This window comes from Coloeus monedula (genome assembly GCF_965178545.1).
Source record: "Coloeus monedula genome assembly, chromosome: 3".
Lineage (NCBI taxonomy): Eukaryota > Metazoa > Chordata > Aves > Passeriformes > Corvidae > Coloeus > Coloeus monedula.
This window is the reverse complement of record NC_138783.1, coordinates 111,443,774-111,470,196: the sequence shown is the minus strand read 5'-3', so window position 1 is coordinate 111,470,196 and position 26,423 is coordinate 111,443,774. Positions and strand designations below refer to the sequence as shown.

Sequence of the window (26,423 nt, the reverse complement as noted above, 5' to 3'; positions counted from 1 at the left end):
GGTCTTTAGAGATGTGGTAGTTTACAAACTGAATTACTTACTGCTCTTAGATGGTTGGAAGTATGGGGAAATTTATATCTTTTCTGCAAACAACAGAGAGTAATCTTTTCAATTTTGACAATTTTTGTACACGGGGATATTTCTAAACCTTAAGAAAATTTGAGGTGTTGGGGGTTTTTAACTTAAACCTCACAAGAAAGCAGGAGTAGTCTTTTCTTTTGAGAATGGTGTAGGGAAGTTTTTTCATCTGCTTCTTGAGGTGTAGAAGAAATAAATGTCACAGAATTGTCAGCATCAAAAATCCTGTGTGACTCAGGACTGAATAAAATTTGGGACAAAATCTGTTGATCACTTCTGTTTGTTTACTGGAATTAGAAGTGAAAGTAGTTTCATTGGAAGCAGTGAGTGTTTTAAACCTTCTAAAACATGAAACCTCTGATCTTTATGTAATAATATTGTGTCTATTGGAGTGTGTAAGATTTGCTTTACATTTTGTGGATTTTGTGATAAAACATTTAGGTTTGAGTCCCTGAAACTATCAGAATTGCTCTCATTTGACTTGTATCAAAATAATTAGCTAAAATCTCTTGAAAGTCAGTGGAAATATCTTTGCTATCTCCCGTATCAAAAATTTGATAGACCTGTCTTTTGTTCTGTTCAATACAAATATATTGTATTTAACAAAGAAGAAGTGAACATAGATCACTAGTCATTATTAAACATAGTTAAGTACTTTTATCTTGCTGGTGTAATTAGGAAGTAAATTTGAAGCCATTTGGTATGTCTTACTTTTATTGCATTTTTTCTTATAATCTAAGCCCATAGAGATGATTGTAAGAAAAGTGCATCCTTGATATATGCAAATGAAGTAATCAGACCTTTTTTTGAGCTGTAGGTTGCTTGTGGTGGTTGTCACATGCTGGTTTTTGCTGCTCCAAGACCTAAAGGATCTGAAGTAATCTTGGAAGATTTATATGAGCCTCATTTGACTGCTACTATCCCTAAAACAAGCGGGGACTTTGTACTAGCAAACACTTTGCAATTATCAGCAGCACGAATAAGACGTCGAGAGAGGGTGAGTTCAGAGCTGGTTAGATTTGCCATACTTCTTTCAGGAAACAAAATCACTTTTAAAGCAAAAATCACAGCATATACCAAGCAATTAAATATATCTTCTTGAACTGTATAATTTTAATGTATAATATAAAAAATATGTATTTACCCTGATCCCAAAAACTGACACAGGAGAAAAACAACAGCTATCGGTCAGATTTTGCTTGCTTATTTCTGTGAGAGAGATTCAAATTGAGTTTGTAATTTTTTTTGTTCTAAAATGTAGAACCTGTTCATTTTCATCTTGTAAACTATCATAGAAATACTTTTAGAAGAATAATAAGAACCTGGCTCTTTTGCTCTTCTGAGTCCTTGAATATATTAAACAATTTCATAGCTTATAAAATATCAAAGAAGAATATTAGATGTAGTTACTTAAAATATTACTTTTTGCTCCTTTATCTCCGCTACACATTCCATGTGATTTCCTTAAACATCACAATGAGTTGGAAAATTTCACTTATCTGTCTGAGAACTAACTCTACCAAAACCTGAATTTATTCTGTAAAAATGTATTGACATTGTGGATTAAATACGTTGATGTTATTTGAGGGACTAGTTTTTAATTTTAAATAAATAAATAAAAAAAAAAAAGGTCTTTTTCTCCTTTGTTTATATTTTAGGCTTGCTTGAAATAATTGCATAGAAATGATTTTAAAAATCCCACTATGTACCTGCCCACTTTTTAGGACTAGAAATAATTAAAATATTAAGGATATTTGTTCCTGCTTATTAAGTTGCAACACTATCATCAGCTAAATGCAAGTTCCACTGCTGAGTATGAGATATTGCTTATGTTTTGTTCTTCTACCCTTTTTCTCAACCTATTGTTTTTTAATCTTCTAAAGGAAAGGTCACCAGAGCAGTTTGTTCGAATGGCACAAACTCTGCCTCCAATGGGGGAAAGCTTCTTAAAATCTTCATTGCCTGTGACAAGCAACACCAGCCCATTCTGGTTTTTTGCAACAAGTCATCCTAAATCTAAATCTCTGAGGGATGGAGACCATGAAAAAGGTGAAGTGTCCCCGCATCTTGCTGCTGTTTTCTGATAAGAATGGTTTAACTCTCATCATTCATAAACAAATGTTCAGTTTGAACATGAAAGAAGGTTCAGGTTCAGTCTCACCTCAGGTGGGCCTGGCAGCATACAGACATGAAAGCTGAGAAATGCAGACAAACATTGCCTCACACTGTTCATGTTTGCAAAACAAGTTTAAAGATTTAGAGGAGGCTTGAGTGAAAGAAATACAACTTATAAACTGTACCAGTGGCTCCTTAGAAATACGATTCACAAAAATGCTGTAAGAACATTAACTGCTTACTTCATTTTCAAGGAACAAAAAGGAATTACAGAAAAAAAGAGTTAGGAACATCCTTAAAGACATAGGTAGGCCTACAAGGAACTTGGATAAGAAAAGATAAGAAAAGAGGTCTACTCATTCTTAGAGGACCTTTCTTCTTCACTTGGAAATGCAAAAGTGCTCCTTGCTCTTTATGTAAGATGATAAGGATTTATAATAATCAAGCTAATGGAGAAGTCTGGATAACGGTAACACAGCACTGGACCTTTGCACAGATTCTCTAGAGCAGTTCTGGACTTTTCTGGGTTCCTGGGCATGTGTGATTTCCTGGGAAGAACAATGCTGAAGAGTGCAGGATGCAGTGCTTCTATGTAAGAGTTAGCTCAGATTTACCGGACAGACAAATCTAATTTGAAAATAATTAATTAATAGGATGAAGATGATTATTCTTAAATCTGCCAGCAGGTCCATTAGCATTTCTGGTTCCAGGAAAGCAATGCAGTGAAATTTGAATTTCCTTTAGAGTCTTCTTAGGCCTAAAAGCTCAGGTTTTGTGCTGTGTGAAATGGTCATAGACCTGATGAGCTTAATGATGTAGGGACATTTTTACGATGCTGCATTAAACTCACTATCTCTCCATCCATTACATAATGTGCAATGGAGATAACATGACTGCAGCTGATTTGGTCTAATTGTTGCACTATTTTTAAAGAGATTATCCAAAAGAATCTTTGTCCCATGTAATATTTAGGCTGTGAAAGCCTGCAAAAATGGTCAGAGATCTACAGTGCACTGAGACCAGATTGCTGAGCTACCTCTGTTGTTAATACTGATGAAAGGAGATGGAAGTGTTTCTGCTGTGTTTTAGGCTGAGGGGATGAAGAATCTGAGGACTTCACTTCAATGTCAGTAAAACAGAAATAATCTCTATTTTATAAGAGTGGAGTGTTGTGTTTGCTATACAGTGCTTGTTCCTATGACATTTTTTTATTTCCCCCTCTTTTACCTTGTAGAAAATAATCATCAAAAAGATAAACCTGGTAAAGTCTCTGCAGAACAAGATTCAGATAATGAAAATATTGACAGAAACCTTGGAGATACAACTGACATCCTGAATATGGTAATATATTCCAATAATGAATCTGTAATTCAGTAATTTTTATGCAGGGCTAGACAAAGAAGCTAAATTGTGTTTCAGGTTCTAATACAGAATTCCCGGCTAGCCCAGAACATCATATGTGACAACAAGTACTGACACACTGTTAAATGAGCATGCATTTTATATCATCATTATCCAGTGCTAAAATATGTTTTAATTTCCAAGTAATATTGTGGTATGAGATTGAAGCAGTCCAGGTAGTGCAGTGCCACCCCATGCCTTAGCTCTGGAAATCAGAAAGAAAAAGAAAAGGATGCTGGAGGCCACATGGGGATCTCTATCTCTGACCTTGCTTTTCTTGATGACTTCCAACAGAGAATTGCAGGAAATTAAGCAGAAGAGCATCTTTTCCTGTTTTGAGAAGAGGTTTTTTAGTACAGGTGGATCATATCAAAGGGAAAGCCAAAATGCAGACAATTCGATTATTTGGTGATCCCCCAGCTTGTTCCTACATATTTCTTTTATTTAAAACACATGTTCACCTTATCACTTGTACAACTTTCTAAAACATTTTGTTCTCTCGGCAGATAGGACATGTCCTGGCCTTAATGCAGCCACAGTTAGCCTGGAAGGATTGCACATTTAACAGGAATTACTTTTTGTTTGCATTTAAAAGTATTTAGTAACTGAACAATCTGTTTGTGCATGCCATTTATTTAACATTATAAGACTCTTTTTGATTTACAAGTAAAAAATGTTATTTGATCCAATGCTCAGCATGTCCTTCATTAATTTACTGAAGTGTTATTTACATATTGCTCACTTTATATGCTAGACTTCCTTCTCTGTTTTGGTTTTATACCTATTGTGAATCAACTTTAAAACATTTAAAAAATTTTTAAACATAAATTTGAAAAAAAGCCCATCAGGCAAACTTGTCAAAATACAAAATAAATGATTGCTCTTCTTGGATCTGAATGAAAGCAATCTGTTACAATATAGTTTTTTCAATTTTTCTAGACTGTGGCAACATACATCTTATTGACACATGTGACAAGAGGAGGAAAAAAAATTAATGTCATATTGATGATGCAAATTATTAGGAGTCTGAAACCAGAGCTGTCCATGCTCACTGTGTTGAAAAAGAATATGGGGGTTAGACCATGAGCAGTTAACAATCAACAGCAGAGAATATTATCTTGTCATTTGGAATATATGGGAAGGGATGAGCAAAATTTCATTATATATTCCCACCTAGTAGTATTCTATGTTGCCTTTTGGTTTTTGCTTTATGTGGAAGACATAAAGGTATTAGATTCCAAGGAAAATGTCTCCTGTGTAACGTTTCTTTGAAGTTGTTCTTTCAAGGATGTGGTACCAAACTGGACGTTGAGTTGAAGGCTGTGATGATAAGGGAGTAAGGTTGTATTTGTAATTTCACAGTGAGTGGAATGTGGATCTCAAAAGTGCCTGTGGACTCTAAGAAAGTGCAAATGTAGCATTCAGTCTCTAGAGACAGTTTGGGTGTTGACATCTGTTCACCACTCTCTTTAGAAGCAGTGAATGAAGGAGTGCAAGTGAAGCAGGTGAGCTGAATGATCACACAGGCTGGTCTCAACCTGACTGTGCAGTAATATTAAAATGTTCATAAAATAGCTCTGTTTAGTAGAACTGGGCTTTGATGATGCATTCTGTAGTAAATATATTTATTTTTTTAATAGAGATCTTAATTTTTGCAGACACATGCAATGAAGTTGAGTCCTGGTGACCGGTCCTTAAAATTATCCCCACTCCAAAAACAGAAGGTACTGTAACTAATTACATATCTATGTACTTATACTGATATTTAAAGAATCTGCAATTCTTGTATTGTCCTAGTACTTCATTATTGTGCTTTGAGTTCTTAAAAAGCCAGGAAAATGTTATAGACCTCCTCTTGCTAATTTTCTGAATATCCATGACCTAAAATTCTAAGAAGCTGCACGAAGGCAGAGAGGATTTGGGCAGGCACCTAGAACTCCACATATCCAGTGTAGCTTCAGATGAGAGTACAATATTTCAGTAGTTTAAGGAGCAAACTATCATATACATACTGTTACTTCAGACAATAACACACATTTCTACTGGTTTGTTGATAGGAAAATATTTTGGGGTACAGTGTAAATAAATATTTTATTTACAGATATTCACAATGAAGTCTATTTAAAGTAGCAATAATAATAGTTTTAATTATGAAATTAAAGTACTTTGTAATACCTTCCTATTTCACTCCTAAAGTGATCCCAGCTTTTCAGCATTTTGTTATATTTCTTCATAATTTTGTTTTAGATTTTAAAAGTTATTCTGCAGAATTTGTTATATAAGTATAAAATTTAAAGCAGAAAGACAATAGATTTTGAAACTTCTTAGAAAGGGCATAACAGTGAGTGCATCAGAAGATTTCCAAAGGAGGAAGGTGTAAGAGAACTGCACTAATTTCCTTCTGCTTGCACAGCCTCGTGCATCACCCCTGCTCTGTTTTATGGGATGTGGTCCTGGCTGGACAATTCTTACTGCATTTCCTTGATGTGCTTGGATAGTGAGAAAGGTGTAGCACTGCACTGATCATTAACAGGATGTTACATTCTTCTAATATGTGCACTTCATTTCATGTGAAATGTTTACAATACGTTTAAAGTATGTAAATTCATTTCATGTGAAATATTCTACCTTTGATGCTGCCTTTTAATCCCCTCTCACAAATTGTTTCTTTTCTTGTTCAAATGCTTTTGTAATCTTTTTCTTTTGCTGCCATTTGTCTTTAATGCTTTTTTTCTTTCTTTTTAATTTTCTGCTTCTCATGTGGAATAGAAGAACAATAAAAATGTGAAACTGAAAAGAGATGGTAAGGGTGGGCTGAAAAACAAGGATTCTGATTTCACAAAGAAGGGCTCAAAATTGGAGTCTGGCTCTTTACTAAAGCAGTCCTCACTTTCAGAGTCACCTGGACAAGATTTAGAAAAGAGTAGTGCCTTTGTAGGGAAGCCTGTGGCCAAAAAAATTATAAAGAAAGGTAAATCTGAGCATGCACAAGGAGATAGTACTTTGAAAAGTGGTGCTCAAGAAATTACTGGGGACAAAAGCGTATTAGTGAAAAGGGAAAAAGAATATCTGGAAAATCCTGAATTTTTCAGAGATGATGCACCTTATAATCTTCCCACTGAAAATCAAATTCTGACTGAAAAAATAAATTCTTCCAATAAAAAGCCAAAAGCTGTTAAATCTAAGCAATCCCTTAAAATAGAGGTACTTCCTTCTGCTCCCAGGGATACGCCCCAGACTGTTTCATTAATTGTACAAGAATACAGTCCTGCTAAAAACCAAGGGAGTCAAGAAACAATTGAAAGTCAAAACAAAATAAAGGATGGTGTTGAAAAATCTGACAGGTGTGAAAGAATACACATCAGAGGAGAAGAAAGTAGTGCAGAACAGAGAGAGCTTAAAAAAAAGCATCAGTTTTTGAAACAAATATCTGTAACTTCATCATCGTCTTCAACTGAGGAAAGTACTAATGATCTCCAAAAATATATACTTAAGGAAGAGGTCTACTATGAACACAGAGCTGTCCAGAGAACAGTAGAAAAAGTGAAACATTTGGACTTAGAAAAAGAAGACCGTGAGCTTGAGGAGACGCAAGCTACAAACAATGAGAAAGAATGTGTAGAACAGACTGATTTTAAAAGCCTGAATGAGGCAGAAACAAGCTCTAATGATGAAGACAGGCCATTAGAAATTAAGAAGGAGGAGGAATCTGATCAGGAGGAGGAGAGTGAAGGCAGTGAAAAAGGTGAAGACAGGGTGCTGGAAATTAAGAATGAGGAGGAATCTGATCAGGAGCAGGAGAGTGAAGGCAGTGAAAAGGGTGAAAGTGAAAAACTAGATGAAACAATTGATAGTGAGGGTAAACTAGGGGAGGAAGAAGAGAGTGAGGTTAAAAAAGATAGAGATGAAGTTTCAGTAGAAAAAGATGAAGAGGAAAAAGATAACGAGGAAGAAAATGAAAGACAGGAATCACAGGCTGAGAGAGACAGTGAGAATGAGGGGGCAGAGGAGATTGAGGAGGTCAGTCAGCAAGATGGCAAAGATCAAGGAGATGAGCAAGGCAGGTTGATGGAGGAAGAAGAAATGGTGAGTGAGGGAGAAAAGGAGGATATGGAGGAGAAATATGAGAAAGAGGAAGGCACTGAAAAAGAAAAGGAGGAACAGGTTAAAAGTGAGGGAAGAGATGAGAGTGAGGAAGGAGAAGAAGATAGAGAGGGAGAGGAAGAAAAAGAGGTAGAGTCAGAAGAGGAAGGAGAAGATGAAGAGGAAGATGAAGAAAACAAAGAAAGGGAGAATGAAAAAGACAAAGAGGGTGAAGAGGAGGAGTTGGAAGAATCATTGGCAGGGAGGGAAGAAGAAGTATCTGAAGAAGAACATGATGAGGAAGATGCAAATATGAAAACTAAGGAAGTGGGTGAGGATGGAGCAGAAGAGAAAAGAGAAGATGAGAAAGAGGAAGGAACAGAGGCAGAAGCAGAAGGGCAGGAGGGGGAAGAAGATGAAAAGGAAGAAGAGGAGGGGGAAGAAGAGGAGGGGGAAAATGAAGAGGAAGGGGAAGATAAAGAAGAGGGAGGAGTGGAAGAAGATGAGGGAGTAGGAGAGGAAGAAGAGAGTGTTGGAGAAGATGAGGGAGAAGAGGGAGTGGAAGAAGAAGAGGAAGATGAAGAGGGAGAAGGAGTGGAAGCAGAGGGAATGGAAGAAGAGGGAGATGAAGCAGGAGAGGAAGAAGAGGTAGAGGAGGGAGAAGAGGGAGGGCAAGAAGAAGGAGAAGAAGAAGGAGAAGGGGAAGAGGGGGAAGAAGAAAAAGGGCAAGAGAATGAGCAGGAAGAAGAAGAAGAGAAGGAAGAAGAAAAAGGGGAAGAGGGTGATGAGGAAGAAGAACAAGGAGAGGGGGAAGAAGAAGAGGAAGAGAGGGGAGAAGAAGAAGGGGAAGAGGGTGAGGAGGAAGAAGAAGAAGGGGAAGAGGAAGAGGGGAGAGAAGGTGAAGAGGGAGAGGGGGAAGAAGGAGAAGAGGAGGAAGGGGATATAGGAGAGGAAGAGGATGAGGGAGAAGAAGATGAGGATGAGGAGGAAGAAGGAGAGGAAGAGGAGGAAGAAGGAGAGGAAGAGGAAAAACCAAAAGATAAAAGAAAAAATTATAGCAGTAAACTTCCAGAAAAGAAAAGCAAACCCAGGAAGCCAGAAAAGACAGAAAGTGCTGCTTTACCAAACATCTCTAGACAAAACATGAAGTCCAAAAGTCATGTAGCAAATGGTTTACATAATTCAGAACAATTTTGGAACAATGTGCTACCTCATTATTTAACACTAAAGTAGCGTAGACTACTGGAGATGCATTTTAAGCCTATTCAGGAAACTTTGGAACTATGGAAGACTGATTTTGATTACTTAAAAGAAACTTTTCATGGAATCAAAGCATATTATTATGCATAAGTGCCAATTTCTTGAAAAAGACTGAAGAACTTCTATGAGAGAAATCATACTTTGTTGATACAATCATTTTCACAATCATGTTTATCACATATGATATATAAAAATATTAATTGCTGAGGAGGTAGACTGTGTTTGCCTCTTAATTAAAGTGCAATATCATGCTGAAAATGAGTTCTACATTGTAACAGTGTAATCTTTGCCTTTGAATCAGCAATACACCAATTTAGTTACAGGACAATTTACTTGATCATGTGCCTTACATGAAAGGAGTTTCAGTAAATCAGCAGATGTACCTATTTTTAAATTTTGGTATCACTCCATAATTTATTCCCCCTACTTTTATTCTCTTCATACATTGGTGAAACATTCAAGTACTTAAATTAAAGAAAGAACAAGTTGCCAAATTTACGTGGCTCAGTGGATGGAAGGTAAGTGGAGATGCACGCCTGGGTAAGTGATGGCCTGGGATTTTTCAAGGGCCTTATGGCTGACTTCTAATTTTGGTGTTAGCACACAATTCTGTGCAAAAAGACACACACAGATCTCAGAATCTGGCCTAGATTACATTAGAGTTCAGGGATAATTTTTTAATATCACACTTGGTGATTAGATAGAATTAAGAATTTGAAATATACACCTGTAAACATTTTTTATTTGTTTATACTGTGCCATACACAAAAGATTCTATTTCTTCCTATGAAAGACTACATCACATTAATCCTCTAACTCTGAGGTACTCAAGGAGGGGAATATATGTTGTTGTGGGGTAAAACACATATATGTTTTCAGGATCAGATCTAAAGCTTCTCCTCATTGGAAGAGATTTATGGTTTTCCCTTCTAAAAAATCCTATCTGTAAGTCCAAAATAGGTAAACCAACAAGCCAGATGGAATACCAAAGAAAGTGGCAAGAAAGTCTTAATTTTTTTTTTTTGAAAAAACAAAGTTAATACTTTTGAAGTATCCTTAAAATACACAAACAAATTTTGCAAATTATTTCTGTCAGACAATGCATCACTCTTTCAGCCATTAGGGACTGAACTGGCAAATGAAGAGAGAGGGGCTCATCATGCAGCATTGTTACTTGAATATTATGCCAATGGGTTTTCTGAGAAATTTTTGTAAACTGATCTCAGCATTGACATTCTGTAAAAAAATAGTTACTTAAACCCTACTTGAAAATGAGGACAGAAGAAGAAAGGAATCAAAATGTGTAAATGTCATTCAACAAAAATGTGAATGGAATCAATACTTATGTTGAGGTTATGAAACATTTTAATATTGTTTTGTAAGATACTGGCATTAAACGATCTTTGACACGATGTCTCCAGAATTTATTTTCTAAAAAGCCTGTAGTAGATCAGTAGTTTGCCAGTAAATTCTAGTCCAGGTCCATCCCTTCTGCCTCACTCACCCCTTCCATATACATTACATTTGAAGGTAAGATCACTTCAGTCACGTGCCATGACCAACTACAGCAAAAAGTTAGCCCAGTGACTGTATTTTGTCCCTGTGAAATTTGTTTCAAACTTTGGAATTCTCTGGAACACATTGTCTTGACATCAGCATGTGTCTCTGCAACAGGGTAAGTATCCTCATACTCTGTTAGAGAATATTTTATCCGTTAAATGCCCTTCCCAAAAAATCAGCTCGCTCTAACAACAGAGCCATCGGTTTATTTTGCCAGTGTGCTGTGTCATCACTGAACTCCTCTGAAAACACCTCCTTCTGAAATTAAGTGGAACTATGATGTTTTATCTTTATTGGGAAAGAATAGGATGTTACTGTGATTAAACTTAGAGTAATATTGAAAACTATTTTTATAGGCCTAAAACTGGATTTCTTGGACATGACATCTACTTTTTTGTGGTTCTAGAATTGGTTGTTGGAAGAAAACTGTGCTGTGAAAAAAGAAAGAACCCTGTTATTCCTAGTAAAAAGTATTTCCTAGAGAGAGAGAGAAAAAAGTGAGAGCATTTTAAAGCAAGTGATTTCCAATGCCATGTAGGAATGACACTTCATTTACTTTACTGCTGCAACATTAGCTGCAGCATTTAACGTAAATTCTTAGGCAAATGGGGACCATTTGTTGTTTCTCTCTTAACATATGCTGATAGCATAAAGCTTTCCAAGAGAGTGAAGAAAGCCAATTTATGGGCATCTCCTCTTCTTTGTTTTGTCTGGATGAAAATTCATTGATTTGAGAACTTATTTTATGTAGCTTTGTGGATCATTCCTGTGGTAGGGGAAAAGCAGAGCTTTACTACAGCACTTCTAAGGGTTTTGCACAGACTCGTTACATAAATTGTGCTCTGTGCCAAAGTTTCTGGGCTTTGAGGGGACTTTGGAACTCCATTAGTGTAACGAGTGGAATTTTATTTAGTTTGACTCATTCTGGTTTATAAAGTTTGCTGCTTGTGGTTTTTTGGAAATTCAGTATGTCCTTGGTATTTATTATGGCATACAAAAAGATTTATATGCAGCACTGAAGCAACATGGCAGAAATACTCCTGAACTAGTTTCTAACAGAGAAAAAAATCTTGCAATAGAGAGAGAAAACAACAGACAATAGCCCAGACCAAAGATCTATCCATCTTTTTTCTACCAATGGCTACTGGTAAGTGCCTGGGAGAAAAATATTAGAATATTAGAGTAGCACAAACACTAAGTGTTACTTCTCCCCTGTAACCATTCAGTATAATGAATATATTCAGCATATTCAATAAGTGGCGGCTCAGCAGATATATGTGTTACATTTAATATCCATTTTCTTCACATGAATTTCTTTCAATCAATTTTTAACTTGTGTATCATTCTTTGGGAAATAATTCTTAGATTTCTTTACACATTGGAGAAGTAACTCCTCTTTTTATTTGCATCTGTCTTTCAGTACCATCATTTGATGTCTTTGTATTCTTGTACTAGAAAAAAGAGCATTTATTCCCTCTTCATGATTTATTCCCTAATGATTGTCACATGGAAAAACTGTTCAGTTCTGTGGTTTAAGTCAAGAATAATTGGTTTACTGATATATTAATTACAGTTAACCAGCAATCATGTTTACATGTTTACAGTTAACCACCTACATGTTTAATTCAAGAGCAGCAATAAAGCAGATGACAGCAACACTGGACATCCATAAAGTGTTAATAAACACCTGTGAATGTCTAGGCAACCCCTGCAATTCATCTCAGAAGTTTTAATCCCCCTGCCCAGTCTCACAGACATGTTCACAGGATTACAGAGATGCACCTGCTGCCTTTTACAGCAGGCATCCAACACAAGAAGCTCTGGCACTTTCAGAGGGGTGGGGTGCAGGTCTGCTGCTGCCTCACAGCTCTGGTTAGAGGTGAGGGTGTTCTGGATGACTCTGGAATATTCTGTAGCACAGCTCTTCTCTTATGCCTGCAAAATTTCAGCAGGTAAGTTTCTCCATTGTAGCTGAACATATCAAACCATTTGTTCAGATAGTAGATCTCTTTGCATAATTGATGCTGAATAACAAAAATGTCCTTTTCCGAATGACATAAAATTTCACTCATTATTTTTGTTCCAGTTTCTTATCTGGATCAGTATATGGATATTCTTTAGAACAGGGCCTTTCAAAATCATGCAGAAAAGGACATCCAGTTTTTGTTTTCATTGCTCTTGGGGTTTTTTCCCTCCTAGTTTTTCTTACCTTTAGCTATCTTTTATAATAAATTTTAGCTTACTTTCTCCCAAGATGACACTACTTTCTAGATCTTATCTCTCATAGAACATTAAGGATCTGTAAAAAGGTCAAAAAGGGCAAAGTAAATGTGAAAGGGTAATTTTTCAACTAATTTCTAATTGTGGAAGGGAGAGTGTTTTGTACCATGGCATTCTATGAACAACTGAGCAAATTCTTTGCTTGCACAAATGGCAAACCCAGAGTATTGTGCTCAGTAAAGTTCTGAGTATGCTTGGGATCTGAAGTCACTCACTGAGCTGTAATATTCTTATACACTTATTTATGTTTTAATGGAGACAGGAGAGGTTAAATTTTTGCATATTAAAAGGATTTTGGAGAGACAGCTTTGGCATCAGAAAATTGCATTGCAGAGAGCAACAGAGGTTTTATTTCACTATTGCCAAAAGAAGAAGCAAGTACACTTAATCGCTGTCTTTTTTTAAGGATTTATGATAGTGCCCAATGCTTTTTCGCTTGGCTACCTCATGCTATAATAATTTAAACAAATATTAATGCTGTTATCTCAAAACCCCATGCTTAGTTATGAAAATAATTTTCATCAGGGCCCTGAAATATCTAGTGTGAAGATATTTACCATTCTGGTTTTCTTATTTTTCCAGCATTTAAAAATCAGAAATGACTCTTTCTGTCGGTGATGGGTTGCAGGGCCATCTCCTGGTGTGTCCCAGGTTCAATAGTATGGATCTAGAGCCTTATCATTTGCCATGACTGCCACACCTTTCACACAGAGTCTTGTTTGTAGTTGTGTGAAATGTAAAGTATTCATGCTGTCATATGGAGAGTGTGTGAGAGAGAAACAATGGCGGCTCTAGAAAGAATTTCATATTAAATAAAGTCTTTATCTGCACCTTTTCTGTAAGGACATAGATCACAGTATTATTAAAGTGTCATATTTCAAATTCCCTGCGTACCAGTGTTAGTACAAGAGCTGTGCTGTTTGACTGGAAAGTGAACAATAAATACCAACCTAAAAGGAGCTTGGGATTGTGAGCCACCCTGGCAGAGCCTGGCTTTCTTACAGGAAGTACAAAATACTTCTCTTTCATTCTATCCAGCATCTATCCAAGGCACAAAACTACTTCCATAATTAGAAACACAGAGCAGCAGAACTGCTACAAATTTTAACCTCTTATACTAGGCACTTCATCACCATCCGTGAGGAGAAAAAGAACAAAGCAAACCTGAATGTGTCCTGTATCAAGGGTACAGAAAGAAGTCAAGCTGTGCTTTAAAGCCAGCCTTGCAGTGGCTGAGGAAGAACTTCCCCAGGTGCTGGCATGACATGGAGAACAATTCCATGGGGAAGCTGGTGGCACTTGCATTACTAAGTTGGATGTGCCTTGAAAAATCTATGAAATGAGACTGGGCTTAAAGATTAGTGATGGTTCTGTAAAAACTACCACTTTTACATCAGATTATTTTGAAATGGGATCTCTCCCCTGAGACCCAGTCTTGCAGGCTCTGGAGGTTTTAGCAGTGACTTGTGGAGCATCCCTTTGAGGAACGTACAGAGTCAGAAAATCTTAAAGAACTTTCCTGCCTGCTCTGGTGCTTTGGTGAAATTTTGCCTTTACCAGTATTTTTATCAAAACACTGAATAAAAAGCAGCATGATTAAGGCAGGATTTTAATGAATAGTACAGGATTTGGGAGAGATATGCAGTACTCTAAGATATGTGCACAATAAAAGCAGACAGTAGTGACTGTCCTCATTCATTTGCAAATATGTAGGAGGTGCATGATAAACTCCAGACACTAAAGTTTTTTCTATAAGGATTTGGAAAATATGCACAATCTGTATCCAAGTGTGGGCCAATATTCCCAAGTCATTTTTTTTTCTCCGTGCCTGTTAGCATTAAGAATTCATTTTATGCAGCATAATATCTTCCAGAGACACAGTAAGTTTTTCAGATGACACCAACATATTCTGATTTGGAGCTGCTCATTATATTTCTCCTGTTTTGCTTAAGTACCCAGGAGTTTTTTTGATGTGCTGTTTCTGAGTGACTAAATACTAGAGGGTATTTATATTACTGGGTAAAATACTTCATAAGAGATTACACTTGATGTAAACAATCTCTAACTTGTTTTATGGTTTTCACAAAACACCTTAAAAATTCTTTCTAGTTCTGTAGATTTTTTTCCCCCTTTTTGCTCAGAAATTTATCTTCTCTATTTGTTCCCCAAAGAAAGAAAACTTCTATGAGAAGGTAACAGTTTTGTATATGACAGCTGTAGTACATCTGAGCTATTTCAGATGTTGATTTATCTTGGGGAATAAACAAAAGATACCTCTTCAGAATGTCGTTTTACATCAGAATTTTATACATTGATAAGTAGTTGTTTTTATTCAAAGAAGAATACAGAGATATATCTTTCTCCAGGTACACCTACCGCAGCATGCTGGCAAACCACAGAATAATTACACCAATGCCAACTGAAATAATCTTTAAGAGAGTGCCTTCAAAAATAACTGGCTACTCCGTGTAATAAACGTCAGTGTGCAGTCTCAGGATGACACCTAAAGCCTTGGCTAATAAATTTAATCTGATTAATCCTCTTAAGGCAAAGTATGTGCACTGCCAGCCTGTGACAAAAGTGCACAGGTCTGTGGAGACTCGTAGGTCGTTGTGTTTGGCTTTTAGTAAATAAAATACCTTCCATGGCAAAGTATGGGCAGAAAAAACACTTAATAAAACAACAGTGGAACATGACTCTGTTCAGTCAGTCTCTACCCAATGTCGTTTTTGGCTGTGTATTCACTATTTTTTCCCTCCTGTTGGAGGGCACTGCTGTGGTAGTCATCACACATCCAGGGTAATCAGTGTATCACTACATGGCAACTGCTACTTAGGTAAGTTTTCTTCCATTATATTTACAAGAAGGCATAACTATCTTTAAAGTTCAGTTTTTGACATAAAACTGGTTTCCAGTGGTTTCACAGTGTGCACAGTGTGCCTGAAATTAAGAGTGCAGCATTTCCTTAGTGAGGATACTCACACAAAAGCAGTGTTAAGGGAGTGTAATAAGTATCAGGTAATCCATGTTAAGTGCTCTTAACATAAAATTGTGTAATTAGGAAACCAATATAACCTAGTAGAAACCTAGATGTCACCTTTTAGACAAGTTATGGTTGCAGGCTCAGCTTTTTACAGGAAATTCTTTTAAGTGTATTCGGCTGAGCTTTTCTGTTTGTGTCCATGACAATAAATAAGGAAAGCCTAGTTTGGCTGCCTTATTGCTTGTAAGTGGAAGGATAAGCTGCTAAATCTCTCATTTGAGTACTCATGTCTTCAAATTTTGTCAGTCTTTAAACTGGACAGCTTTCTTTAATAATTGTTAAGGTGAAGGATATTTCTCTAAGGCTTAGAGTAGATGAGCTAATAACTTCTCTATATTAATAGCTACAAAATGAAAGCCAGCTCAACTACCTGATGACAAGTGGCTAACACTGTGTGGATTTTAAAGTGTTAAGCTGTCTCTGTAACTGCTTGGTAAGAAACTACAAGGTATAAACCTTAGCTTTGCTAAGAGTTTTGTCAGGCAATATTTCCAGTCACTTCACATCAGATACCTTGACATTATTGATCAGTACCAACAAAATGTTACATGCCTACCCATCCATGTATCTCCAACCCACAAAGAGTAAACTGAGATGTTTGGTTTTGCTTTTTTTTCCCTCTCATCTGTATGTAAGATCATGGTTGGTATTGTTACTTTCAATGCTGTTTTAGTAAAATGTTAACTCAGTGCATTTTCCCAGCATGGACAGTTCAGGAGTGACATTGATGTGCACTAGGTCTTTGGGGAGTAGAATGACAACTAGCATAAGATATGATTCCTCCACCTATTCCTCTTCAGTCCTGTATCAAAGCAGGAAGATAGTCTGCAGAATGTGTTTTTTATTTGTCTTTACTAGTGCTCTACAAAGGGAGCACTCTTCAGTCCCATATGAAGCAAAATGCCCATTGTCCAACCTCCTTAGGCCTAATAGCCATCTACTCAGAGTCTTCTACTTCATAGGGAAACTCCTGCTTGCTATTTATACCATTCATTTGTCCTGTAGACATGTAAGAGGGCCATGGCAATGCTTTTGGGCGTGTGCAGCTAATGAGCTGGGCAGGTAATGGGAGAAATCTGTTCCTTAAATGATTTAAATCTCTGCTACGCAATTGCTGGTTTATGGCTGCTTGGCAGAACACCACCAGGAACAGACATGTAGCTACCTACCTCATTCTCAACTCTCTTTAATAATCTTCTCTGTGGATTTTTAACAGTTTCCAAGGCAACTGGAAACAGAAACATCTCTTTAAACCAGATCTTCCCAGAACTCTCCACTGCCAGTGGTACACATAGAGATTACCGCTTTCTCTTCATCACTGAGTTTTCACCAGATTTTTAAAAGATCGCAACTGAATTTGTCTCATCAGTGGCTTTGAGATTTTCTTCCCTAGAAACATAAAATGGTGGTGACTAACATTTTTTTGACTTCTTGAGGAGACATGGAAAGATACCATAAGCCTTTCCTAAACGCTAATTATGAGCAGCCCATCTGCCAGAGCTGTTTCCATAAACTAAGCAGGAGGGGTCCACAATGAAACAGTTACAGAAATATAGTGAAACCTAGTTTGAGCAAGGTCTACCATGAGATATGTCTCAGTCTTTAGTGAGATTTTAGCCAGAGCATGACACCAGGTGAGACAACAATACAGAACAGAATGAAATTTTTCACCCTCTCCCCAGTAGACGTAAGACCGCATTTTTATAGAGTGTTCTGAAAAGAAATGTCTTTATTCTGTATTAATCTGCCCAAAGAAAAGCCAGTTGCAGCCATTTTAGCAAAAGACAGTTATACCCACTGAGTTATGCCCACTAAGGCAATATTTTTTTCAAAACCAGTGCAAGTAAAGTCATTTGTCCCCTAAAGCTTGGAAACATCAAATTTATGCTAAAGAATGTCTAGTTATGAAGATCTGGATTTACAGGAAAACCAGAATAAATGCATGAAAAAAATTAAGCAAAGAAGACAGCTCTACAGAAATCTTTAGTGTTGTGTTAAATCTAGAAGGTCATATTTTTTGGAATGCTGTTCTGCTACACTGATTTATTATACTAGAGGAAGAAAATGTTTAAGGCTGTTTCATAGTAACAACCACTTTTTTGTCTTTGAAGAAACTGGAACCTCAAGCCTAAATGAAACCAGTTTGAAATATTTCACTTGTATGCTTCCTAATACTTTAGACTTTCTGTGTGTGACGGTGGTCCAGTCAGCTTCTCTGTGCCTCAACTTTAGAGGTATTGAAGGTATTCTTTCAGCATTATCTTTCTGTGAAAAAGAATTTAGAGTGAAATAAGAAAATAAACCCCCTAAAGCATGATGAAAGAGAGTAATGAAGAGATTATATATATATAGAGAGAGAGAGAGAGAGAGTTCATATATATATACACATATATGTGCTTTAATTAGTAGCCTAAATTCTTAGATTGTTAAATTCTTCAGGCATAATTTTTAAGGGTCAGATGAGTCATCTTTTAAAGCAAAAGCATATCTGTAGTATGACATTCTCAGATCATTCCCTACCATTAGTAAAATCTCCAAAACATGCCTGTAAGTGAGCAAGCAGAAGTAACAGAAATAGAACTGTGCTGTCAGAGTTATGATGCAAAATGTGCTATTTTAGGAGTTGAACAGATGAGGTGACAGCCAGAGACACCTGTGAAAAGCTGCAAATGCAGTAAATGGAAACAGGGTCAGTCTGGGAAGCTGTTCAGTTAAACAACAGTTGGTGTCTTCTTTGGAGTAAAAAGAGTGTCTCTCTCCTCCTGCCTTATTATTTTGGATGAGGAGCATGGCTCAGTTGCTGAAATAAATTCATCTAGTGTGATTTTAGGTGCTGTAGGCTGTGAGCTGGGGTCCAGAATGATGCAGGCCTCCGTAAGTCCCCTGTAAGGATGTCCCAGGATGTTCCTGGGATATGTGAGTCATGCTTAGCAAAGGAGTTCCACCAAAGATCCCTCTGTTCCAAACTCTAGGAACATTCATTGGTGGTCTCCTTCTGACCAGCAAGCTACCTTCTAATGACCATGAGCACAGTTGTGGAGCCAACAGGCAAAACTCCAAAGAAGTAAGAGGGAGTAAGGAAAACATTAAAAAAAGACAGGAGACAACGTTTGGACACAGGTGTAGGAAGGAGTTCAGTGTAAGACTCATTCTTCTCCCACACTTCCAAAAGAGTGTGCACATACTTCCCACCAGTTACCATCGTGACATTGGCTGCAGTGGAACAGAAATGTTCTCCCTCTGGGCAGTGATGACACTTCACTTGATTTGACCTTGGAAGTCCTTGCTTTAGGCCCTTATATATTTCTGCAATGGGAAGGACACTGTTCCTTATTTAACTGTTGTATTTTATGCTGTTATAAGTACATAATGGCATAATAATGACAGTCTGATTGAAGCGAGTAAGAAGGATATAATTGGTTCATTTTTCTACACATTTTACAAAAATAACATTTGTGCCTTTAAATATTTATTTTATAGTGCCCTTGGCCATTTTATTTTACTTTATTGAAGTTTTATCTTAGGCTGAAAATAACTTAAATTCAAATGATAATGTCTGTATTGAATCACATGAATCAAAACACTGTATCAGGCATTTCTTCATTAATTTTCTTGGGAAATAGCTTTGAATTATTTTTTTCAGTGTTGGAATTACTACTGTTTGCATCAATTATGCTCATTTCAAACATGCAAAAGAAATATTTTCTTTCCAAAAAAAAGTTTGTTTTCATTGTTTTTCCTTTAAGGAGTCACATGTTGGCAAAGCATAAGTCAGCTGCACTCCTAATGTTTCCTGGAGGTCAGTTTTTTAAAAATATATTAAAATTAACAAACCTTGATTGAGGTCTCCTGTGTTTGTCCTTATTCTATGTACTCCTTAGAACCTTTTCTTTTGAGTTTTCTTGATCTTAGTCAAATTGTGATGTGTGATGAACTGGTTTAGGATGAGGATTGTGATCATTGTACAGTTTGAGTTTCAAAATCATGTTTTGGCAATTTTGTCCAAGGAACAAAACTTGTCTGGAGATGAAGAAATAGATGATGATGATGAAGAAGAAGAAACAGAAGAAGAAGAAGTAGAAGAAGAAGTAGAAGAAGAAGTAGAAGAAGTAGAAGGAAAAGAAGAAAGAGAAGGAGATGAAGCAGGAGAAGGAACAGAGAAAGAAGAGGACAAAAAGGAAAAAAATGAAAAAGAAAAGCATAGTAAAACACCTGAGGGAGAGAAAAGCAGTAGTAGCACTGTGGAAACTGGAGAGGTAAAAGCATTTACTTCTATTAAGTTACTGGTCTCTGAAAGGATTTGGTTCTATAACTAACTTCAGTTGGATACACGTGTAGCTATCCTGTAAATACAAAGTTGTTGTTTGGGGTGGTTTTGTTAGCGGGAGAAACACATGTAGGTGTTAATAGTTAAACATCTGGTTTTTTAAACAATTTTGAAAGAGGGTTTTTGGTTTTTTTTTTTTTGGTCTATAGACAGAGGAGACTACTCAGGAAGAGACCATCGTTCAGCAGGGTAAGAATACAGTTCCTAAGAACTGGACATCCTGAAGACAAATAAAACTTTTTTAAACAATAGTATACAAATAGTGGACAACACAGTTCTTGTTGGTAGTTGGCAAAGCAGTTCTTGAGAGTAGATGAAATTTGAGAGGCAAATCCCCATTATTAATTGTTAATGATTTGAAAGAAATAAATACTTTTCCCAGTCATGTATTGGAGGAAGTCCATGAGAAGGACTTTCTCTTAGCAAGACTGCATCTTACTAAGAGCAGTTCTGGTTGTGCAGTGCCAAAGTCATGGAAATTTTATTATCTCTCAGCCAACTTCTTTAGGTACCCTGTGCCTCACTTCAATCAAGAAGCTTCTCAGAATTCTTCCTCATTTTTTTCAGCTGACATTTCCTCATTCAATTCACAAAGAGATTATTTTAGGTGAAATGTGATAATGTGAATGCTGTTCAGGATGCTGAAGGTGTAAACCTAGATGCTCCTTGTAGTTTTGATGGCAGTTTATGAGAACTGTATATTCCTGTAGAAAAGCTGGGGAACATGAAAATGGGTGCCCTATGCGTGTAGGACTTCTTTTATTTTAGAAATTTTGAAGTAATTTAGAATTGTTTTCTTGACAGAAAATAACAAGTGTGGTATAAAACAGACCACTGCCTTTATAATGAAGAAGCTATGCCATTTATTTTCAATATTATAATGGAAATAGCTTGTACAGAAGGATGCTTAAATATTTTTCCATTATCCAGTGATCTGGAAGTTTTGATATTAAGTTCTAAATTTATATGATTCATACAGGGAGTATAGGAAAATTTAAACACAGGAACATCAACTGAGATGGAAAGTTTTTCCTTTCCCAGAATTGTTTCTATGGAATAAAGTTCATGTTGAACTGTAACTCCTGCCCTAAAAGTCAGCTTTCCTAAATTAGAATATACTTTCAAATAAGTGTGCAAGACATTGTCTTCTGTCATCAAGAGGAAACTGTGAGTGTCAAGTGAAAATATTTTATATACTGTCACTGCTGTAAGTGCTCTGTTCTTGAAAATCGAGCATGTGGAGAGTAATGTCAGGGCATTATATGGAGAGATTAAAAAATAAAAATAGTCTTGTTGGGCTGGGTATCAAGTTACACTGAATATTCTGATTGCTTTTTCAGTATTATTTGGTGACTTCTACTTCAAAAATAATTTGAAGAACAATTGTTTTCTGTTTTTCTGTGATATTTTTCTGATCTGTACGAATCAGAAAAAAGTTAATATAAACGTTTATATTATTGTAGAGAAGGAAAGCACTGACAATCACACTGTGAGCAATTCTTCAGAGAACACTGATGACCAAAAAACTGGAGGAATTGTGGGGAAAAAAAAGGTTTGTGTCCTGATGTTTCTTTCCAGCTTTTCCAGTGACCAAGAAGGCAGTGGGCAGTTACCAAAGCAAATACCTCAACTTACACGATCTGCATAGATAATTAAACTGCTGAGAAACCTGCTCCTTCTGTTTAAGACTTGATTTTATTTTTGAAAGAATAGCTTAAAATTGTCCAAATAAAATAAATGAGATAATGCCCATTATCACCTCAGGATGGCATGTCCATGAAAGAGAGATTGTTTATCACCTCACGTACTGGTGAGGTGAAAACTTAGGACTTGATTCCTATGGGAAATTATCTAAAAATATTCCCCCCCCCCCCCCCCAATTGTCTCTGAAAGCAGCAGCTGAGCTGGTTGATGTTGCAACTCCTTCCAACATGCACTGATTTTGTGATCATATATATCTCTCTCTATAGGTGTATGAGCATGTTGAGGAGTACCTGATATGGAATTTCTTACAGGTTTAGGATCCAGAGGCTCCTGCAGAGGCTGATGAGTTTCCTGTTGAACAAAGACCCTAAGATCCAGTTAACTTTGAGCACGTGTGTAGTCTCACTGAGCACAAGCCCTGTCATTAATGGCAGTACACACGTTTATCAGTAAGCACTTACTGCTCTGGGGCTTTATTTTTGGACCTTGCCTCAGGCTCTAATCTGAAAGAAACCCAAATTAAATGCACCACTTGTAGCATTTTGCACAAATTGTACAGTGTCTAATTTGACAAAATGCAGTCACTTTAACATTTCTGATTCTGATGTGCTATTTTTCCACATTTCAAATATTGCAAATGTTTCTCATTAATATTTTTAGTCATTTTGTTTAGAAAAAAAAATATTTATTTCACCAAGGAGCAATTTGCCAACCTCATTGACCTTGGTACATACAAAGGGGTTTGTGGGTTTTTTATCTTGAATTTCACTGCTAACTGTTTCAGTCATATAATTTACCTGGTTTTTTCACTTCAGTTTTCCCTGTTTAAGCGAAAGCCACTGACAGGCCAGAAGAATGTATGTAGCAGAAAGGAAGACAGCTCTGAAAAGCCATTGCAGAGTGAAGAAAAAGAAAAGGAAGATTTATCTGCTGAAGACAGTAAGGATGAAAATCAGAATCATACACTGGAGAATTCCAGTGAAACTGTGACTAACCAGGACAGAAGGATGAAAGTTAATACATGTATATTGCTCTAACACTGTTATAATATGTAAGAATGTGACAGTCTTGAAGCACATTGTGCAATTTTTACTTGAAAACAGTTATGACTCAAGATGTTGATGGCTGCTTTTTTTGATTGGTTCAATTGCTGTAATTTTAAATAGCCAGATGATTTTCTTGGTATTTATTGGTAATTTTAATAGCTCAAAAGTATATGCTTAACAGCACCTTTCTGGAGTTCTGTGGCCTTACCTGTTGGTGTTCTAAAGCAAAATATGAGGGGTTTATATGTGAAAAGTTGAACACGGGCATTTTATGGATTTTTGCTAAATAATTTTATTCTGTTTCAGTCTACAGAGTACCACTTTCAGCATGATACTCTTGCAAAATTATAATTGATGTAAGATACTATTTGGTTTAACAACCTAGTTAAGAATATTGAGGGTACTCAGTTACTTAGAAATATATATGTTTCTTTCTGTTTTGACATAGAAAAATTAGCAGTAAAATTTTCAATTTAATGTGTAGGCCCTTATGGAAGAAGTTACTTGAGTATGTGCCTAATTTCATGTGTGGCAGCAGTTCCAGTGGAAACAGTGCCTAAGAGCAGTGTAAGTACAGAAGTATCCTGCCAGACTGGGACAGGGAGAAAGATTTTACTTCTGAGAGGTGCTGAAAACCTTTGCTCCTGCTGAAATTGGCATAAGCTGATGGGCCTCTCTCCTCACTGAATCAGGCCCAGTGAAAACTGGACACCCTCGCTTTTGTTTCACTTGGATTCTAATCCTGTATTCTCTGAACATCCACGCCTTGCTGCGTCTCCAGTGAAGCTTTTCTTACAGGAAAATAATGCAACCAGAGTTACTGTGGCACATGTTGGTATGACAAACTGATCATTATGGGTAAATATTCATGTTCTCTCAGGCAGACTGGCTTTTCTTCAGATGGAGACGGTGCCGGTTTGGCTAAATTTAGAAATATATCCTCTGAGAGAGGGCAGGTTACAAACCACCGCTCCCCTACCAGGTTCGGGAAAAAAACCTTTTTCCTCGAAGGAAAGTGAAAGAGATAAAAACTATTTATTTAAAGAACACACAGGAAAAGGATAATAATGCTAAATAATACAATCTCTCACTGTGATGAAAAATACCTGGGAAAATGTTAGAGTCCTCCCTTTGGTGCTTCTCCTTTGAGCTGGGACGGGGTGGGCCCCTCCTGCAGGGGCCAGGGCCCTCGGTGGAGAACAGTCCCGATGTGGGTTGTGATGTTGAAAACAATCCAGCAGAGAAAGGGAAAAATCCGAAATTCCAGAAAAAAACAAAGGTCAGCTCTCCAGAGGAGAAAAAAACCTGAAAGCTGGCTGAACAAGCATGCAGGGTGCTTCTCTGCTCCTCTCCCCCAGCAGCAGAATGCAGAAGCCAAAAAAAAACCGCCGAGAATGAGAGTGTGTTATCTCTGTCTGTGTCCTTGAGGTTTATTTTTTTTCTCTCCAGTCAGGCTCAGTTTAAAAGCACAGAAAGGTATATATACTAATTTCTGGGCATAGTGCAGTGACAGGGAATACAACATCAAGTCACCCCAAGACAGAGCTTAGCAGGAGGAGCCAAAAATCAGTACAAATAAAAACTGCTTAACACCACTGTAGCATTAAGAAGTAGGAATTCTTTATTCAGCAGATGCATGAGGGGATATCCCCTCCAAAATATCATGCAGGCTGAGTGCAGAAAAAGCTCCTGTTTTTATACTGTATTTTACACACAGAGTCATTGACTTCCCCAGAATAAACATACACATGATAAATAATTTCCCTGAAATCATTATTATATTTTCCCTCCCCTTTGCATGTGTTCTTCTGTCCTGGAGGTCTCTTTGCTGTTCCCTGGTGGTCAATGACCCCAAAGGGATCCCTGACCACCCGGTGACCTGGTAAAGGTTGGCACAACTGGGCTGGTTATTTTCCAGTCCTTCCTTCACCTCTTCCTAGTTTCAGAGTTGCTTAAATTTTATATAATTCGTCAGAAGTGTCCAGAGTTGATTTCCTCCTAGGAGTTGGTTCACCTGAATGCTTTGTCCTTGTAGTATGGCAGGTGCCCAGATTGTTTCACAGGGCCTCCTCTGTGCTACCATAATCATCACTGAAAACCTGGATGCTTGGGTTATCCTTTGCCAGAGTTGATTAGGATCCTTTCATTTCTTTTATTTTTCTTTGGGCTACTCTTGAGTTCTGCAGTGAACCTGACATGAGGAGGTTTTTTCCTCCATTATATTTACATACTTTCTTATTTTTCTGAATGCACATGTGGTTTCTGTTCTACTTGGATACTGTTGAGAAGAGTAAATTGGAAAAGGAGAAATAAAGTAAATGGTGCCCTCATTAATTTAAATAAGCTTTAACTATTTTTTAAGGGGAGATCAGTCACAGAAATTGTTCCTGTAATTTCTTTTTTATAAGGTGAACTAATGAGAAATGTTCCTTTAAAATGGGAATTACCCTCCAATCTAATGCTATAGAAATTTATGTAATGGACTGTGAACTGCTGTATGTCTGAGCAGTTTCAGGGACTGGTACATTTATCTTGTCCACACACTTTGCTCAACAAGAAGCAGAAACATATTAATCCATTCCAATGTCTTTTTTACATGTCTTCATTTTTAATAAAAAAGATTAAACAAATAAAACAATTTACATGTGCATGTGTATTAATTTATGGGGTTTTTTAACAAGTTCACAATTCTTATGATAAAAATGTGAAGATGTTTTATTACTGAAATGTTTTCATAAACATAAGTAGCAAAAAGTTATAGAAGCATTTTTAGTACATCTTTCTCTGGTTTTTTTCTTACTTTCCCAAAGATTAAGTGTATCAACTTAACACTTTATTTCTCATTTTTGTAGTCCTGCCATACAACTGAGACTGTGCTTTAGAATTGTTGGTTTTCTAAAGTTTTACCGCTGAACCTATCACTAGGTGGAGTTTGTGCTCTTCGAAGGTGTAACCAGCCTCTGCAGCCAGAAATTCTCCTTCTCGTGGCCCCTGAAAGAAGTTAAAGATACTCATTCTGTATCAAATTTTCTGTTTCAAAGTTTTCAGAAAACCTTATGTTTTCTGGCATATTGCTTTTGGCATTAAAGTGCTCTGATACCTCAGCGTATTTATATAGTGTATTTTGAAAGTTTTAGACGATGTGTATTTCTAAAAATATAAAGATAAAAAAATACAATTACTCATTTATTTCTCAGTGTCTACATAGATGGACAGTTGTCAAATTCTGTTACATAAATGTAAGTCTAGATATACATGTTCCACCTAAATTGAAGTGCTATTAGTGCATACACAGATACACAGGCATGTACACTGATACACATAAGTGTGTATTTATATACAAAGATACATACTTATATATAGATATATGTGTGTACGCCTATGGATGATCCAACGTGTGCCTGACCTCCTGAAATTTCCATTTAATCCATATATTTACATATGCAAGTTTACTGGTTTCCAGAAGTACAGGATTCCTTTATGCAGCTGCTGGTCCTATGCAAGTTTGTGGTGATTGAAACAGAAA

The 26,423-nt window shown here is 36.8% G+C and overlaps 1 protein-coding gene across 4 annotated transcripts in view; it reads left to right on the top strand.

The window, feature by feature from the left end:
• RPGR (retinitis pigmentosa GTPase regulator) overlaps window positions 1-25,433 on the top strand; it is a 53,927-nt gene extending 28,494 nt beyond the window's left edge. For 2 of the 4 annotated variants that reach the window (XM_082277697.1, XM_082277696.1), the window contains exons 10-17: window positions 896-1,075; window positions 1,962-2,127; window positions 3,428-3,534; window positions 5,253-5,318; window positions 19,828-20,076; window positions 20,297-20,336; window positions 21,611-21,699; window positions 22,667-25,433. In XM_082277697.1, coding sequence (XP_082133823.1) covers window positions 896-1,075; window positions 1,962-2,127; window positions 3,428-3,534; window positions 5,253-5,318; window positions 19,828-20,076; window positions 20,297-20,336; window positions 21,611-21,699; window positions 22,667-22,888 — 1,119 coding nt within the window. In that variant the 3' untranslated portion in view covers window positions 22,889-25,433. Of the gene's footprint in view, window positions 1-895; window positions 1,076-1,961; window positions 2,128-3,427; window positions 3,535-5,252; window positions 5,319-19,827; window positions 20,077-20,296; window positions 20,337-21,610; window positions 21,769-22,666 lie in introns of those variants that run through there. The other 2 variants (XR_014226263.1, XM_082277698.1) reach the window with 2 other exon arrangements.
• The last annotated feature ends 990 nt before the right edge of the window (window positions 25,434-26,423 follow it).